Source organism: Volvox carteri, assembly GCF_000143455.1.
Source record: "Volvox carteri f. nagariensis unplaced genomic scaffold VOLCAscaffold_6, whole genome shotgun sequence".
Classification (NCBI taxonomy): domain Eukaryota; kingdom Viridiplantae; phylum Chlorophyta; class Chlorophyceae; order Chlamydomonadales; family Volvocaceae; genus Volvox; species Volvox carteri.
In genome coordinates, this window is record NW_003307549.1 from 1,928,186 (window position 1) to 1,943,568 (window position 15,383).

General features: G+C 56.1%; 4 protein-coding genes across 4 annotated transcripts; 2 read left to right on the top strand and 2 right to left on the bottom strand.

Moving 5' to 3' along the window:
• Positions 1–15: 15 nt before the first annotated feature.
• kdg2 (diacylglycerol kinase) lies at positions 16–5,395 on the top strand (the record flags this gene model as incomplete). Its single annotated transcript, XM_002947370.1, has 9 exons — positions 16–141; positions 653–736; positions 802–873; positions 1,247–1,380; positions 1,695–2,094; positions 2,474–2,698; positions 4,059–4,163; positions 4,557–4,742; positions 5,246–5,395. The coding sequence occupies 9 exons, from the start codon at positions 16–18 to the stop codon at positions 5,393–5,395; spliced, it is 1,482 nt and encodes a 493-aa protein (XP_002947416.1).
• A 497-nt stretch (positions 5,396–5,892) lies between these two features.
• VOLCADRAFT_103492 (uncharacterized protein) lies at positions 5,893–9,510 on the bottom strand. Its single transcript, XM_002947508.1, has 6 exons — positions 9,470–9,510; positions 9,349–9,378; positions 9,067–9,153; positions 8,530–8,672; positions 7,993–8,233; positions 5,893–7,796 (listed from the first exon to the last, which is right to left on the bottom strand). Exons 1-6 carry the CDS (start codon positions 9,494–9,496, stop codon positions 7,185–7,187), a joined length of 1,140 nt encoding a protein of 379 aa, XP_002947554.1. The 5' UTR covers positions 9,497–9,510; the 3' UTR covers positions 5,893–7,184.
• A 1,440-nt stretch (positions 9,511–10,950) lies between these two features.
• On the top strand, positions 10,951–13,882 carry VOLCADRAFT_73314 (uncharacterized protein). Its single transcript, XM_002947371.1, has 6 exons — positions 10,951–11,013; positions 11,119–11,145; positions 11,436–11,522; positions 11,692–11,834; positions 12,237–12,477; positions 12,674–13,882. The coding sequence occupies exons 1-6, from the start codon at positions 10,975–10,977 to the stop codon at positions 13,283–13,285; spliced, it is 1,149 nt and encodes a 382-aa protein (XP_002947417.1). The 5' UTR covers positions 10,951–10,974; the 3' UTR covers positions 13,286–13,882.
• Positions 13,883–14,443: 561 nt separating this feature from the next.
• Positions 14,444–14,710, bottom strand: VOLCADRAFT_47527 (uncharacterized protein; the record flags this gene model as incomplete). Its single annotated transcript, XM_002947509.1, has 1 exon — positions 14,444–14,710. A coding segment is annotated over one exon (267 nt), but the record flags the coding sequence as incomplete, so codon positions are not given.
• Between the last annotated feature and the right edge of the window lie 673 nt (positions 14,711–15,383).

A 15,383-nucleotide genomic window follows, 5' to 3' on the forward strand; every position in this document is an offset into this window, starting at 1 on the left:
AGCGCCCGAGCAAAAATGAAGGCTTCACAGGCTGATCCTGAGGAAGCCCAAGGCTCCTGGTCGCTGAACGTGCGCTGCGGTGCTGCTACGGGGACCATCCATCTGAAGGACGATGGCATGTTTTCATTTACACCCGATCCTGTAGGTTCTTAGACCCGGGCCTTGTAAACTTAGGAACCACGTGCAGGGTAAACCCACATAGACGGTTGAGGCGTCAGCAGTCGTAGCTGTTGGGTGTTGCCATACCTCCGCTCCAGCCAGGTCTGGCAGCGAGCTCCCCTTCGGCCTGACATGGCAAGATGCCGTCTCCACCGTAATGCGTATTCACCACAGCGGCATCGTTAGGTCTCCGGCTGCAGCTTATGACGTGGGTTCGAGGCTCAAGTCTTGGACAGCCTAGCCCGGGACAGATGGGGTTGTTGTGGCACGCCATACGCTTTCCTCTGTCCCTAATTCAGCAATGTTTTTAGCCACCTTAGCTTCCTGTGTGTATGTGTATGTGGATATGGCAAACATGGGCACACACTGCGACACACAACGTGATTTTCTCCTTTCAGGATAGTGTTTGCCGGTCTTTTCGTTAGGGCAGGGCTGGAAGGGTGTCCCTGACCAGTGTCAAATCCTGCCAAAGGTGCAATTGCCACACATGCAGACCCACGGTGGTGGTTACCACGAACAAAGACGTGTAGCAAACACACAGGCAAACTGCGAAAACAAAGGTAGGCGAACTAGGCGTGTAAGTCAGAGTCCAGCCCAGCTAATGCGCACTTTATTACCCGTACCACCCCCTCCGCCTCACAGGCCAATGCACGTCCACACAGGAGCCCCATCGGTTGGCTGTTCCGCCTTTTGCGACGACCTGTACAACACCAGGTGAAGTACTCCAGGCTACCTAGGCACGCGTGATTAAGAAGGGGAGAATGCGTGCTCCATGGCCCTTGGGCGGCTGCTGCTCCCGTCCGCCTAACTCGCCCGTCTGCCGTCCTCACACCCGCCCTCACTTCCATCCTGCTGCCCTCCCCTCTTGCGTCCTCTTACACAGCTACATTCCTGGCTACCTTTCTTCTTTCGTTTCCTTCCGGTCGCCCCATCCTTCGACATTTATACACACTCCTGCACGCTTGGCTCCCTCCTGCACGTCTGCTGGAAACCCCTGGTATCTGCTTTTCATTCGCCAGTGATTCGTCTTGTCACCCTCCCACCCTTGGTGCACTCGCCTGCGCTTCGCCTTTCCCCGCCTACGCAGGTCATACCCGCCGATCAGCTGCTTGGGGCCCGCCTTGAGTCCCCCTGCACCCTTACCGTGTGGTTCGCCACCCCGCACACCGCCCGCATGGGCTGCGTCACGAAGCACCTCTTCAGGGTTCGCCAAACACCCCGGTCAGCCCGGGCCGATGTTGCGTCTGCACTCTGCGATCTGGGTCCTGCGATTTGGGTTTTTGAACAATGGGAGGTTGCGTTGTGTTTTGCGCTTCTTTCGGTTTTGGGTCAACGGGGTTTCCTTTCCTCAAGCACTTGGGCAGGTCCCTCGCATCTGGCCCCGTTACATCAGACTTGCTTCCCCCCAACCCCTTGCATGGGGCAAGGGAGCAGATACTAGGATTGGTTACCGTAGATATGAGGTGGGTAGGTGGATGAGGCTGCTTATTTTTGTTCCATTTCGACTGCCTTCGCTCTCCCACTTTCCCGACAAGGTTCGAGGCCAGCGACCCACTTGCCGCCTCGGAGCTGGTCGCCCGTGTCCGCCGAGCTGCCAGCTGGTGGGGTCGGGACACGCCACCCCATGTGGCAGCTATCATAAACCCCAAGGCCGGTCGCGGCGGCGCCGCCGGGCTGTTCCACGGCCGGTTGCTGCCGCTGCTGCGCGACGTGGCGGGCTTGCGGGTTTCGGAGCGGCTCACAGAAGCGGCAGGGCATGCGAGTGCGCTGGTGCGGGAGCTGGCGTTGAACGTGGCAGGCGGCGGAGTAGGAGGCGGAGGAGATGGAGGAGACGAAGGAGGAGTAGGAGGAGGGGCGGGGGATGTACCGGCAGCGGACGGTGTCGACCTGATTATGTTTGTGGGCGGTGACGGCACTCTGCATGAGGGGCTGCAGGTGAGGCAGCTCCGGAAGGCAGCAAACGTCGAGCACACTTTCCTGCAGTGCAGTTCCACATCCCACGCCCGAAAGTGTGATTTGGATGTTTCTTCGGATGACCCCCTAATGTGTCACCGCCCTGGCTCATCTTTTCTTTGTTCTTGTATCATGCCACGTCACGCCACGCCAATACGCGACACAGTCTGTGTCACGGCACAGTACCGACCAAACGGAACTGGCACAGCAGTCCTGGTAGAACGGCATGTACAGTAATGTCACACCCCGCGTTAGTTGCGCGATATTTCACATAGCACACAACAGCGATGCGTTCTCTGCCGTCGCAACACAACATGCCATGGCACCCTGCCATTAGTACCCAACTTCCGTGCCACTGCAGGGGCTTTTCCAGCGACCGGATTGGGAATCCGCCCGGGGCATCCCCCTTGTGGCCATTCCCTGCGGCAGCGGCAACGGCGTGGCTGCTAGCTGCGGTCTGTGGGATGTTCCCACGGCCGTCGTGGCGGTGTGCCGCGGACAGGTCGCACCGGTTGATGTCGCTTCGGTGCTACAGCCGCCCGACAACCGGTACTACTGCCTGTTATCAGTCGTGTACGGCGCGATGGTGGGTGCGGCCTTCCTAAGCTGACGAGTTGGAGAGCAGCTGGTTCCATACATTACATCTTCTTTTTCCCCACATCACCTTGGTTTGTCACCTTGATTCACTTACTCGACTAGAACACAACTTACTTCTGCCCACTTCATCTCATCTTGTACCTTCAACAGGCCAACCTAGACATCGGGACCGAGCACTGGAGGTGCGGTTTCGTTCCGCTGCAGAGTCGGGTTGCTGGAGCCGGCAGATAGGGGCTATATGCGCAAAAGCCTGGGCCCCGCATGTTGGGCGAAGCACCTTCGCTATTGCTCTCTCTGCCAGTTACACACAATTGTTTTGCGCGTCATGACTTTTTGCTCCATCCGTAGCACCGACTGCACGCCCCGGATTTATGACACGACACGCGGCCTTACAACAACATGAGAAGGAAAGACGTTTACCAAGGAGAAGGCGCATCCACTGTCCTTTTCCGTGTGTTTCCAAAATTCTTAAACTCCACCCTCCGCCTTACAGCCGCGTGGATCAGTAATGCTTGCGGGCCGCCGTCCCTCACTATATAACTGCTTGTTTGAACCCGCTTTAACTTGCTTACCCCTCATCTGACGCCTTCGGCGCTTAAAATGCTCTTCCACATTTCGCCAGGTGGATGGGCGAGCTGCGCTTCCACCTAGGGGGGCTCAGGGAGATTTTCCGGGGCCGCTGTTACCACTGCCGTGCATTTGTGCTACCGCCGGACGCACCGGCAGCTGTAACAGCACCATCCGCGGATGCTGCTACTACTGCTGCTGCTGCTGCTGCAGCGGCGGCCGGGGCTGCAGGATCGCCAGCCTGTGGGAACTGCCCAGTGGATTACGGGCGAGCTCCAACACCATCGGGGGCGGAGTTGGAGCAGCGAGCCGTGGCGATGGCGACGGTGGCGGCGGGGGAAGGAAGCGTGGGAGCCGTGATGGAGTCGGCGCGACGATGCGGGGACGTTGGAATACAGGAACCGTTGCTACCACAGGCGGCTGGATCTGCGTGTGTGGGGATGGGCGGCGCTGGCGCCTCTACCGGCCCCGCTGCTGCTGCCGCCGCCACGGGACGCCGTTGCGACAGCACTGATGATAGGCAGGTGACGCTCCTGGCACACTACCCGTCAGGTTGGTCAGCACGTGTGAGGCCTGGCAGGGTGATTGTTTGCGACAGGAGTATCTGTAGACTGGCCAGTGCTCTCTTTCACAAAGTCAAATTTGTGCCTTTGCTTTTATATCCTTTTCTCCTCTCCTGGCGAATTGGAACTCTTCTTCCTCTCCCTCGAACTGGACCGGCCGATCGGTCGACCGGCCGGCTCCTGCTGCTCGCAGGTCCCGCCCTCCCGCTCCTCTCACAGCTGCCCTGCCTGCCCACTCGCCTGCCGGACTCCCCTTCCTCGCTGCCGGGAGGTTGGCAGCAGCTCGCTGACTCATTCGCCATCTTTGGCGCCTACAACACGCAGGTACGGCATGCAACGTCCTCTAACCGCATCCGCGCCCCCCTTCCCCCTTCTTGAGCGACAATACGGCGCCTGGTACTGCTCGTCCCTGACGCGCTGCACCAACCTGCTGCGCGCCTGCTCCGCCCCCCGGCTTCGAACGCTAGCCAGCGGTACGTGGGAACCCTTTTGAGAGAAGAGAAGGATCCCTGTTTGGGAGCCCTGGCCTTGTAGGGCTCTCAGGACAACCGTGGTATTCGTGTTGACTCCAACCCGGCGCTGCCGGCCTGGTGTCGCCCGCCTTGTAAATGCGGGGCCGCGTCGGCGGCATCGGCGAATGGAACGACCTCATTCTCCGTCCTCGCCTCTGTCTCGTCCCTACTTCCCTTGGGCCGCATCGCGGCGTCATATGTGCAGTACGTGGCGTTAGGTGCGCGGGCCAACCCGGGGGGCCTTATGGCTGATGGCGCGTGGGAGGTATGGCAGCTGGCGGCGCAGGGCCGGCGTGCTGGCGCGGGGCTGCGACTGCGCTCCCTAAAGGTGCTTCTGGGAGTGGAGGACGGCAGCTTTGCGAAGGCGGCTGGCGTGATGCACGTGACCAAGGTGCGGTCTGTCGTGACTTGCGATCCGGGGTCATGTGGGGCCTGCGGTTCCACATGGTTGCAGGTATAAAACTATTCCCTGCTGGCGATTGGATCTGGCTTTCAGATGTAGATGCGTGTTCCATGAGCTCGGGAAGACAGGTTCAGCGAACGACAGGCGGTGGGGTAGGAAGAACTCCTGGACCAGACGGCACCGAAATTTGAGCGGTCCTTCAACTCTCACTTAACAGGGTGGCTGTCGTTGGGATTTGGGTAAGATAGGCGCCAACCATAATATAGACCAGCCAAGCCCACCCACTACCAAATTGGCTTCATTGATGCCGTGCCGTAATGGTTGCCATTCCAGTACCTCCATGGTTGGCAAGCCACTAGGCCGTGATACCCCCGTGTTGGCGCCTCTTAACGGCCAACGGCAACCGCATCCATGGTGTGAACCCCCTTTTCCAAATTTGTGTGACATCAGTCGTTGTAGCCTTGGCCGTATTGTGTGAAACCTGCATCCAGGCCCGAGCGCTGCTGTTCCAGCAGCGCGACGATTCCACATGGACAGTGCTGGACGGGGAGGCAGTGCGGGAGGCGCCGCTGTACCTGGAGGTGCATCCGCGGCTGTGTCGGCTGCTGGTTTCGCCCGTGTTTAGGGAGGAGCCCCTTTAGCAAGTTTGGGTGTCCTGGGAATGGTCCAGGAGAGCTTGTAACAACGCACACAGGACATCGTTACAAAGGACGCGCTGTACCACGTTTAGGAAAATATTATAATGAGCCCTCTAGTACATGTTTTCAAAATATCGAGGGGACTTTTTTTTGGAGGCGATATTATTAAGGGAAGATATTACTAGGGGGATCAAGAACAAAGTCGGTCACTAGCCGTATAGCCACAGCGGACTGTACAGGCAGAGTAAGACACACCCCGCACATAATGTATAATTCGTCGCCAAATCGCACCTTCGAAAGAGCGTACAAATGCTCATTATGCTTAAACACTGATACTGCTTTCAACTGAAAGGCCACGGAAAGTTCCAGGCGCTTACACAACGCCATGGTTACTAGCCAGCCATCGCGGATCCTTCGCATTGTTGCCATGGTGTGCCTAAGCAAGCCTACGCACACCGTCCCCAGGCGCCGGATTCGCCTGAAACCTTACGTGGCATTTTATAACATTTTACAACTGCCAACTAAATGAGTGTCCTATCACTGTTAAGACTTCTGTAATCAATTGCTTTAATAAATATTGTTGACTGTATTCCGGCATGTGTATACAAAGTTTCAAGTGTCCCTGAAGAAAATCACCACCCATGCTGTACAGCCAAGTTCGGGGGTCGTTGACTTTTGCCGTACTATACCAAACAAGTGTTTAAATCAAGTTGGGTTTCCTACCCACTTTGATTGCCATTCGCTGGATGAGGAGCCATGCCAGCACCAGGTCAGCGCGGAACGGCCTGCCGTTTTAAACACTTGATGATTTGTGCCTGTCGTTAAGACAGTATGTCAATGACAGTTGTGCTTGAAGAAAAGTTACGCTGCGTCGTACGATGTCACGCAGTAATGATAACAATCGTTTTAGGACAGTATCAATCGAGACAGTATCAGGTGATTGCACAGCAGCTTGCCCGGGCCTGACACACCAAGATCGTTATATTTGTGCAATCATGATACAAATGCGGCATCTCCACTTCATGAGAACCGCAGAAGCTTAGCACACGTACGTCGAAGACTACATGCCCAGGTACGGCATGCAATCGTTCAATACCCGGAAGGAAATAAAGTAATCTATACAGTAGATGAAACTCTCTGTACCTCACGAATTAAGCTCGCTTAGCTGCTGTAGAAGAGAGCTACACACAGGAAAAAAAGCCCCAAACACAAAGAGCATTATCTCCGTATGCGACAACCCGCTATGCACATGCACCCCTCGGCAACTCGGTGCAATTGCAGCCGTCGCCAAGGCATGCCCGCTAGCCGCATGAACCCGTGAACTGGAACTCAACGTACACTCCGATACCTAGGCGTGTCAGGATATCAGTCACACGCACGTCTCCTCAATAGCACATGTTTCCTAACCATTACAGGAGAACGTGTGCACTGATGCCGAAAATTAAACTGCGTAAGTATGGCAGATAATAGTAGGATCAGTAGCAGCTAGCCACTTGTCAACGCGCAAAAAGACATTTCCGCAATAAATATATTGTCCATTGATCCAATGAACTTCTTAATAGTTCCGGACGGTTCTTGTCACATCGTACCAGCCAACCCACAGCTACAAACATGCACCGGGGTATCTCCAGCCCCAAGCCCACTCCAGAGCCTCTAGAACATCTTACACCTGTCCCATCATGCCATCCTGCAAATGAGGCCAACCCATTCACAAGAACGTCCGAGACTAGGTAACCGTAAGTTGCCTATGGGTGCGTCGGAATGACCGAAGTGGCTCAGTACGAGGGATCATTTACTGCGGGCCCTTGAGGATGGATTTGATGAGCAGGCGGGCGACAGTGTACGGGTCAACGTTGGCAGCCGGGCGACGGTCCTCCAGGTAGCCGTAGCCCTTCAGCATGACCGGCAACGGGATGCGAATGGACGAGCCGCGGTCCGCAACACCGTGCTTGAAGGTGTTGATGTCGCACGTCTCGTGCTTGCCGGTCAGACGAGCCTCATTGCCCAGACCGTACTGGGTGATGTGCTCAATGTGGGTCTTGGAGAGCTTCTCCACGGCGTCCTCAATCACCTTCATGCCGCCAGGCTGGCGCATGGACTTGGTCGAGAAGTTGGTGTGCGCGCCAGTGCCGTTCCAGTCGCCGGTGCGGACAGGCTTGGGGTTGAAGGTGCAGACAATGCCGAAATCCTCGCCCAGACGGTGCAGCAGCCAGCGCGACAGCATCACCTCATCGCCCATCTCCAAGGGACCCACCGGGCCAATCTGGTACTCCCACTGGCCTGGCATCACCTCGGCGTTGATGCCAGAGATCTTAAGACCAGCCTTCATGCAAGCCTCCATGTGAGCCTCAGCCAGGGGCCGGCCGAACGCCGACTCCGCACCGACACCGCAGTAGAAGGGGCCCTGTGCGCGCGGATCGGGGTTTCAGGGCTTGTTGGAATCAGCACAAGTGACATCCGGCCAGGAGCTCACACAGCGTCCTCTTGTGCAACGCCGGTTGTGGGTAATCCAAAGCAATGCATTACCACGGCCCATCCAATCGGTAGGTGCCTGCACGTCAGCAGAGCTCCCAGCAAAGCACAAAAAGAGACGTCCTCACCTGGGGTGCAGGGTAACCGCCGCTGGGCCAGCCGTAGATCTGGCCGGTGGTCTTTTGAAGCATGGTGTACTCCTGCTCCAGACCGTACCAGCAGTCCTCGGCAAGGACCTTGTCGTCAATGATGTCGCGCAGCTTGGCACGAGTGTTGGTAGGGTGCGGGGTGCCATCAGGGGCGAACACCTCGCACATCACCAGCACGTGCGGCTCACCGCGGATGGGGTCCTTGATGACGCGGACGGGCCTGCACAAGCCCAGGGAATAAAAACAAAATACATCAAGTCAAGAGGTTGACAGAGAAGCAGAAGGCTGCCGCTTTAGGTCGCAAAGCTATATACGCAGGAAGGTTGGCTTTGGGCACTGAGGCGGCGTAGCGGGCTCCTTACAGATACAATTATGACCATCAGATGACTGATACCGTGCTACAGCCGTCACATCTCCACTCGTGCCGTTGAGGTAATGATATTCGAATACCTCAACAGCGAGTGGCCCAAGGTAAGCCAAGCTAGGGCCGGGCCATGTTGTTTTCACCCCTTGCACCTGAGGATGCAGTCGGAGTTGTTGCCGGCGGCCTGGCCGGTCGAAGAGCCATCGAAGGACCAGTCGGGGTACTGGCCAGCTTCCAGGGGTAGAGCCTCATCAAAGACCTTCGTCTTCGAGCGCATCTCGTTAAAGATCATGCCCTGGGTTAGGCAAAACGAACACATAGAAACATCATAGAAATTTACCGATTTAAGCCCCCCGGGATTGCATAGCGAGGTATTCCGCAACAGGCCTCATTCTCCCTTCGGGGAGATGCTAGGCAAATCGTGGATTGGAAGTGATTCCCACGCTGACAGCGACACAACTAATGACGCCTTCGCACTTGCGAATTTGACGTGATGCTACCTGATCAGGAGCACGCCTCTGCCCGGCATTACGCCCAGACCGACGGGAGGCTTGCACAACCCGAAAGTCAGGAAAATGGAACCTTCAATACAACAAACATTGGGCATCTAAAGGACGGGCAGACTATCCTGCTCGAAGCATACAGAAGCAATTCAACGGCTTTGGAGATGTTAGTTGGCGGAAGCCTACCTTCTCGGGCCGGCCCTCATTTCCATCGGCCCAGATATATTCGGCCTTCATACCATACGCACGTACGCGCACTGTCAGGGTCCGCGTCTGCACCGTCCATTGCACGGCGCTGTGTCAGCGATTTCGAGAATGCGCACGCATGATCAGGGCCCTTCATGTTACAGATCGACAAATGATGAATAGCATAATTGAAGTAAAGCAGAGTTTTTAACGCTGATCCGCCGCCGGTCCCTTGAAACACGTGAGGACAAGTAAAAGTGCAAATCGCAAGTCGGTACTCACGTTGCGGACAATCCCGACGCGGCCCTGAGCCTGCATCAAAAGGAACCGATGTCAACTTTTCGCATACGCTTCTGAAGCAAAGCCCTAGGGCAGTACATTTAATTGGTTTAGGATAGCTAACCTTCGTGGACATGCGCATGGTAGCCATGATTACAGATTTTGACCAAGTTAATGATATGACGTAAAGGCACTTGCCGCCTTTTGTACCCCTGCGCTGAATAGGGGCGTGATGCTGTACGGCAGCGTGGAGAAAGTGGATTTTGCAGGTAGCATCCGAACTCGATTACATGGAGTTAGGGTAATCCTATCCTTTGAGTTATGATGAGTATGGCTTCGCGTTGTCCAATTACAGTCTAGTACGGTTCGTGACCTGGCAACCACAACTAGAGGATTTTGCTGGAATCCCCTGCCAGACCTTGTAAGTCTGCATGCACAGGTATGCTTCGCGTTTCCTGGGCAATTTTACCAAGAGCTTACTGAATCGCCTTGGCTGTCACTAGCTGATGGCTGTCCTTCGGATTTCCTCGTCGTAGAAGGAGCTATTTAAATTTATTCCTGTACCATATAATCGCACGCAATGAATATCGGTCCCGGATTCTTGAACTCTTATGTTGGAAGGGACAAGGACCCAGCATGTGCGGCCAGAGCTGGCTTCGAACTGGTGCCATCCTGGACGCTATTCATTTTGCAAAGCTAGTTAACCTCACGTACAACACGAGGGTGGCGATTACTGCGAAATTTTCCTGGCTGCATCTGGGTCAGCAGCTGGTGCCCATCATGATGACTCAGGGGACCGGCCACCGATTGTGGCCACAGGCACGGGGGATATGCCTGCATAAGCGGCGAAAGGCTAAGGAGGGTTACTAATACGGGCCGAAGTAGAGCGTTATCTTGCGGCACTGGTATTCATTGTAATTTTTTAGGACTAGCCTTACCTCTAAAGTGGCGTACTCCGGTACGCCCATTATGAGCAACCAATTAGATTTTCCATCTTAGATTATCTTCGTTTCGACAGTGCTCCTCTTTACAGTTGGCGGTTATCGACCTACTGACTGCTAGGCACTTACCCCGCTGAAGTGAGAAACAGCTGCGGTGCTCCATGTTCGCCGTCCTCTTCAATTATTTAGATTCCTTCTTAAATATTAAGCGTTGCAATAGGGAGAGGGTTTGGCGAGGTATAGCACTAATCTGTCTTTGCCATGTCTCCATTTGGTTCAACTGTGCTCACAGCTCAGGCAGCCGGAAGGAATATCTTTCTCTGTTCTTTATGGCACATTAGCGGGTCGTTGTGTTCGTATGAAAGTCAGCCATAACGTATGGCGTAAGTAAGCGTGGACCAAGTACGTTGCCTTGATTCCAACCGTTCATTCTAAACCTCATGCGCATAAGTTGGAAAATGGATGCATTTATCGTAGCAGTACAGCTGTTCGCCTTCTTATCAACTGTCGTGATGGCCTGTAGGGAACCAGAAGTTTCATGCCAGTACACAAGCAATAATGATTTGATGGGTAGGCTGAGTTGTAAGTAAGGCAGGAACGCAGGCTTGACATTGTATGCCGTACGAGTTTGAGACTGTTGAAAATCTCTCGAGCATCATTAATATTTCTTTTGGTGCAGAAACTAAAAATGGCTTTTGCTCTCCGTGGCGTGTCTGCCAACACGCAGGTTAGCCTTGAATGCACTCCACTTTGCTGAATGTTGAGCTCATGAATTTCAGCGCGTTTGCATCCCATGACGTGTGGCTTGCCCTTATACACTTTCACTATCCAGGTTCGGCGCAATGCCGGCGTTCGCGCTGTGAGTAACGCGTTCGTGGTGGCGGCGGTCACTTGCTTTTGTGGAACAGGTCCTAAAGCATATATTACAAAGAGCAACAAATAGCCCTCGACGATCAGCTTTTTTTTCGGCTTTGTGGATTCACTGGGCTCGCTGCGGGGTGTCGTTGTGCCTAATCTCGCGGAAGCCACGCAGCTCAATTTGATAAATGAACTTATCCTTTTGCCTAGTTTTCTGTGCTTGTTCCTGGACTGGGCCGTTAAATCTGTCAAATATGCGACTCATTGGGTTGCTTGCTTCTTCTTTTGCAGGGCCGCACGCTGACCGTGCGTGTCCGGGCCTATGGCATGAAGGCAGAGTATATCTGGGCCGATGGCAACGAAGGCCGGCCCGAGAAGGTGCGTCCTTTTTGTAAGTGTTGTGCAACACGCTGCCTGTACAGTGGAGCAGCACGCAAATCGTGAAATGGGAGTATTTGCCGATGATTAGGGGGGATGACGGCGTACCACGCCTGGCAACGCACTGTTAAAGAAAGTTTTTGGGTTGCTTTTGGACTCCAAACTCCAGGGCATGATCTTTAACGAGATGCGCTCGAAGACCAAGGTCTTTGATGAGGCCCTCCCCCTGGAAGCTGGCCAGTACCCCGACTGGTCCTTCGATGGCTCTTCGACCGGCCAGGCCGCCGGCAACAACTCCGACTGCATTCTCAGGTGAGTGATAGCTACAGGTGTCCAGGTGGAACATGTAAGAAGATGGTCCCCAAAGTTGAAATGCCATCCCCAACCCTTTGGTGATGAGGCTATGTAGTGGAATGGTATGGAAATCCTCATCCGACTCGCGTCGGCTTCATATGATCTGCACATGTGCATTGCGTATCTTTCGGAACCGCTTTAGGACGTGAGTATTTAGGTGAGTTCGCAATTTAAGCATTCGACCACGGTTGCTATCCCTGACCTTACCCCAGCGTACTAACGACCCCAACATATAAACATGTCAAAAGGTCAACAATTGGTGCTACTAGGGGCTTCTGACCAGGACCACTTCATTAAGTTCAAGAACCTGAGAGATTGATGCCTACTGATGCATGCCTGCATTCTCCTTTGTTCGTCCAGGCCCGTCCGCGTCATCAAGGACCCCATCCGCGGTGAGCCGCACGTGCTGGTGATGTGCGAGGTGTTCGCCCCTGATGGCACCCCGCACCCTACCAACACTCGTGCCAAGCTGCGCGACATCATTGACGACAAGGTCCTTGCCGAGGACTGCTGGTACGGTCTGGAGCAGGAGTACACCATGCTTCAAAAGACCACCGGCCAGATCTACGGCTGGCCCAGCGGCGGTTACCCTGCACCCCAGGTGAGGACGTCTCTTTTTGTGCTTTGCTGGGAGCTCTGCTGACGTGCAGGCACCTACCGATTGGATGGGCCGTGGTAATGCATTGCTTTGGATTACCCACAACCGGCGTTGCACAAGAGGACGCTGTGTGAGCTCCTGGCCGGATGTCACTTGTGCTGATTCCAACAAGCCCTGAAACCCCGATCCGCGCGCACAGGGCCCCTTCTACTGCGGTGTCGGTGCGGAGTCGGCGTTCGGCCGGCCCCTGGCTGAGGCTCACATGGAGGCTTGCATGAAGGCTGGTCTTAAGATCTCTGGCATCAACGCCGAGGTGATGCCAGGCCAGTGGGAGTACCAGATTGGCCCGGTGGGTCCCTTGGAGATGGGCGATGAGGTGATGCTGTCGCGCTGGCTGCTGCACCGTCTGGGCGAGGATTTCGGCATTGTCTGCACCTTCAACCCCAAGCCTGTCCGCACCGGCGACTGGAACGGCACTGGCGCGCACACCAACTTCTCGACCAAGTCCATGCGCCAGCCTGGCGGCATGAAGGTGATTGAGGACGCCGTGGAGAAGCTCTCCAAGACCCACATTGAGCACATCACCCAGTACGGTCTGGGCAATGAGGCTCGTCTGACCGGCAAGCACGAGACGTGCGACATCAACACCTTCAAGCACGGTGTTGCGGACCGCGGCTCGTCCATTCGCATCCCGTTGCCGGTCATGCTGAAGGGCTACGGCTACCTGGAGGACCGTCGCCCGGCTGCCAACGTTGACCCGTACACTGTCGCCCGCCTGCTCATCAAATCCATCCTCAAGGGCCCGCAGTAAATGATCTCTTGTGCAGCGATCGTAAGGCTTTTCCGTAAGGCCTTAGGTCTACTCCCGACGCATGCGAAATGAAGTGCTCGTTCGCAAAATTCACACCTCCTTCAGATTCACGGAGCGTGCCAGACAGCTGCGTCATGACCTGAGCTGATCGCATGCGCATGGCTATGCGTGGAGCTGTGGGGTGTGCGCGCGATATGGTGTGACCGAATTGCGATATGCCGCTTAATATTATGGGTCTGTCGTCCGTATATACTTATTGCGTCGTGTTTGTAGGTGACCCGCAAGTCTTGCTGCAGTACAGTGCTATTAACGTGGCGGCGGTACTGCATCCGTAGACAAAACGGCGAGGTCGTTACCGCTGACCTGCGTTGCAAGGCTGGTCTTGCGGTGCTTCGGCGGTCTCAGGTCGTTTCAAGCTGATGTAACACGGCCGTGATGCATAATCTGTTTCGATTGGGTCAGTCGAAATAGGTCAGTACGTTCGAACTATTTTACCGCATATGAGCTGCGATTTACAGGTTGCACACTATCGCACATGGCAACGGACGCATGTGCGTCGAGCATCGCCCAGACCTCATGTAAACGATTCTATCCAAATCTAACCAGCCCATTTGCCAAACCGGGAGCGTTGGACAAACAAAACACCAATCACTTACACAGCCAGAACCTTGAGCCATGTGATGAGGCGTATTACCCAGCTGCTGCCTTTGCCAGGTAAAACCAATTCCCCGTACAGCACCAACAGAATGACCCATGATGGGTCCTGTGTCAAAGACCTGGAACCTCTGCAACGCAACCTAGACCTATAATGCAACCTGTCAGCTGAAAGACACGAATCTGCCTCGAACTGCATATACTGCACCTCACCATGAGGCGTATATGTGCTCGTCCCTATTCCCCGGGCCCCACTAAGGTGGGCTAAATGTCCACCCATCACCCAGCGGCTCCCGTACTCCCCGCACCCCCAGCTCCACCGCCTGCGTCCCCCCCGGCACCGCCAACGCCGCCTTTTCCGCCACTGCCAGAGGCCCCTCCCGGGCCCAACGACACCCCTGCCGCGGCCGCCACTGCCGCGCCCGCCTGCGGCACAGTGCCGCTGGCTCCGATGTGATGAGAATGATGCTGGTGGTACTGCTGCTGGTGGTCCAGCTCTGCCGCCGTTCGCCGCACCGCCAACTGCCGTTGCCGGTGCAATTCCGATGCGTGCGGCCGGCGGTACGGCTTCAGCATTTCCCCGTTGAAGCCAGGGACATACAGATTCCAGGAACGCTCCAGGTGCAGCGCGATGTCGCGAGCCTTGAGGATATTCGACTTGCGTCGCTTGGCCACCTCGCAGCCCAGAGCCACCGCGTTGCCGATCCACTCCGTGTAGAACTCCAACAGCGCCGATTCAGTAGCTGGATCGACCACGTAGTCACGATCCATACCAGCAGCACGGAGGGCCATCCGGATGCCGCGCCGCGGCAGCAGCCGGCGCTCGTCATCGGGGTCGGCGATAGGGGCCGCTGCGGCGGCGGCCCTTCGCCGTGCAGCCGCCGCAGCCTGGGCAGCTGCCTGTGCGGCCGCGGCTTGCTGTACAGCCTGCTGATACGCGGCGGCGGCATAGGGGTTGGCACGGTTGGCGCTAAGGAGCAGTGCTGCGAGGTCCGCAGTGGGGTTTGACGCCGGGGCGCCTCCATGCACCAAGCCCAGGTTGGCCCCAGGCTGTGCCTGTTGCAGCAGCGGGGCCGGAGCTGCCGCCGCAGCAGCGGTCATGGGACCAACTCCGGCAGTCGGGCCGGGGGGCCTGGCCGGCCCACTACTACCAGCTTCAACCTCACCCTCGCCGGCGCGCATTCGCTTGGGAGCGGAGCCGCCATCTTGGGGGCCGGCCATTTCAGCGGGGCGCTTGAGGCCGGCGCCCTGCTGGGATGCCTGCAGGCCAGGTTGCTGCGGCGGCAGACCCTGGGGGAATGCCGCCGGGTTAGTCTGCCCTTGGAGGCTCCCCAAGTTAATGTTCAGCACCTGGGCGGCTGACATGCCGAGATGCGGGGCTGAAGTCTGCCCTGATGTAGGCATATTTAGCGGTGAGATGGACAGCGGCTGAGTGGCTGGGACT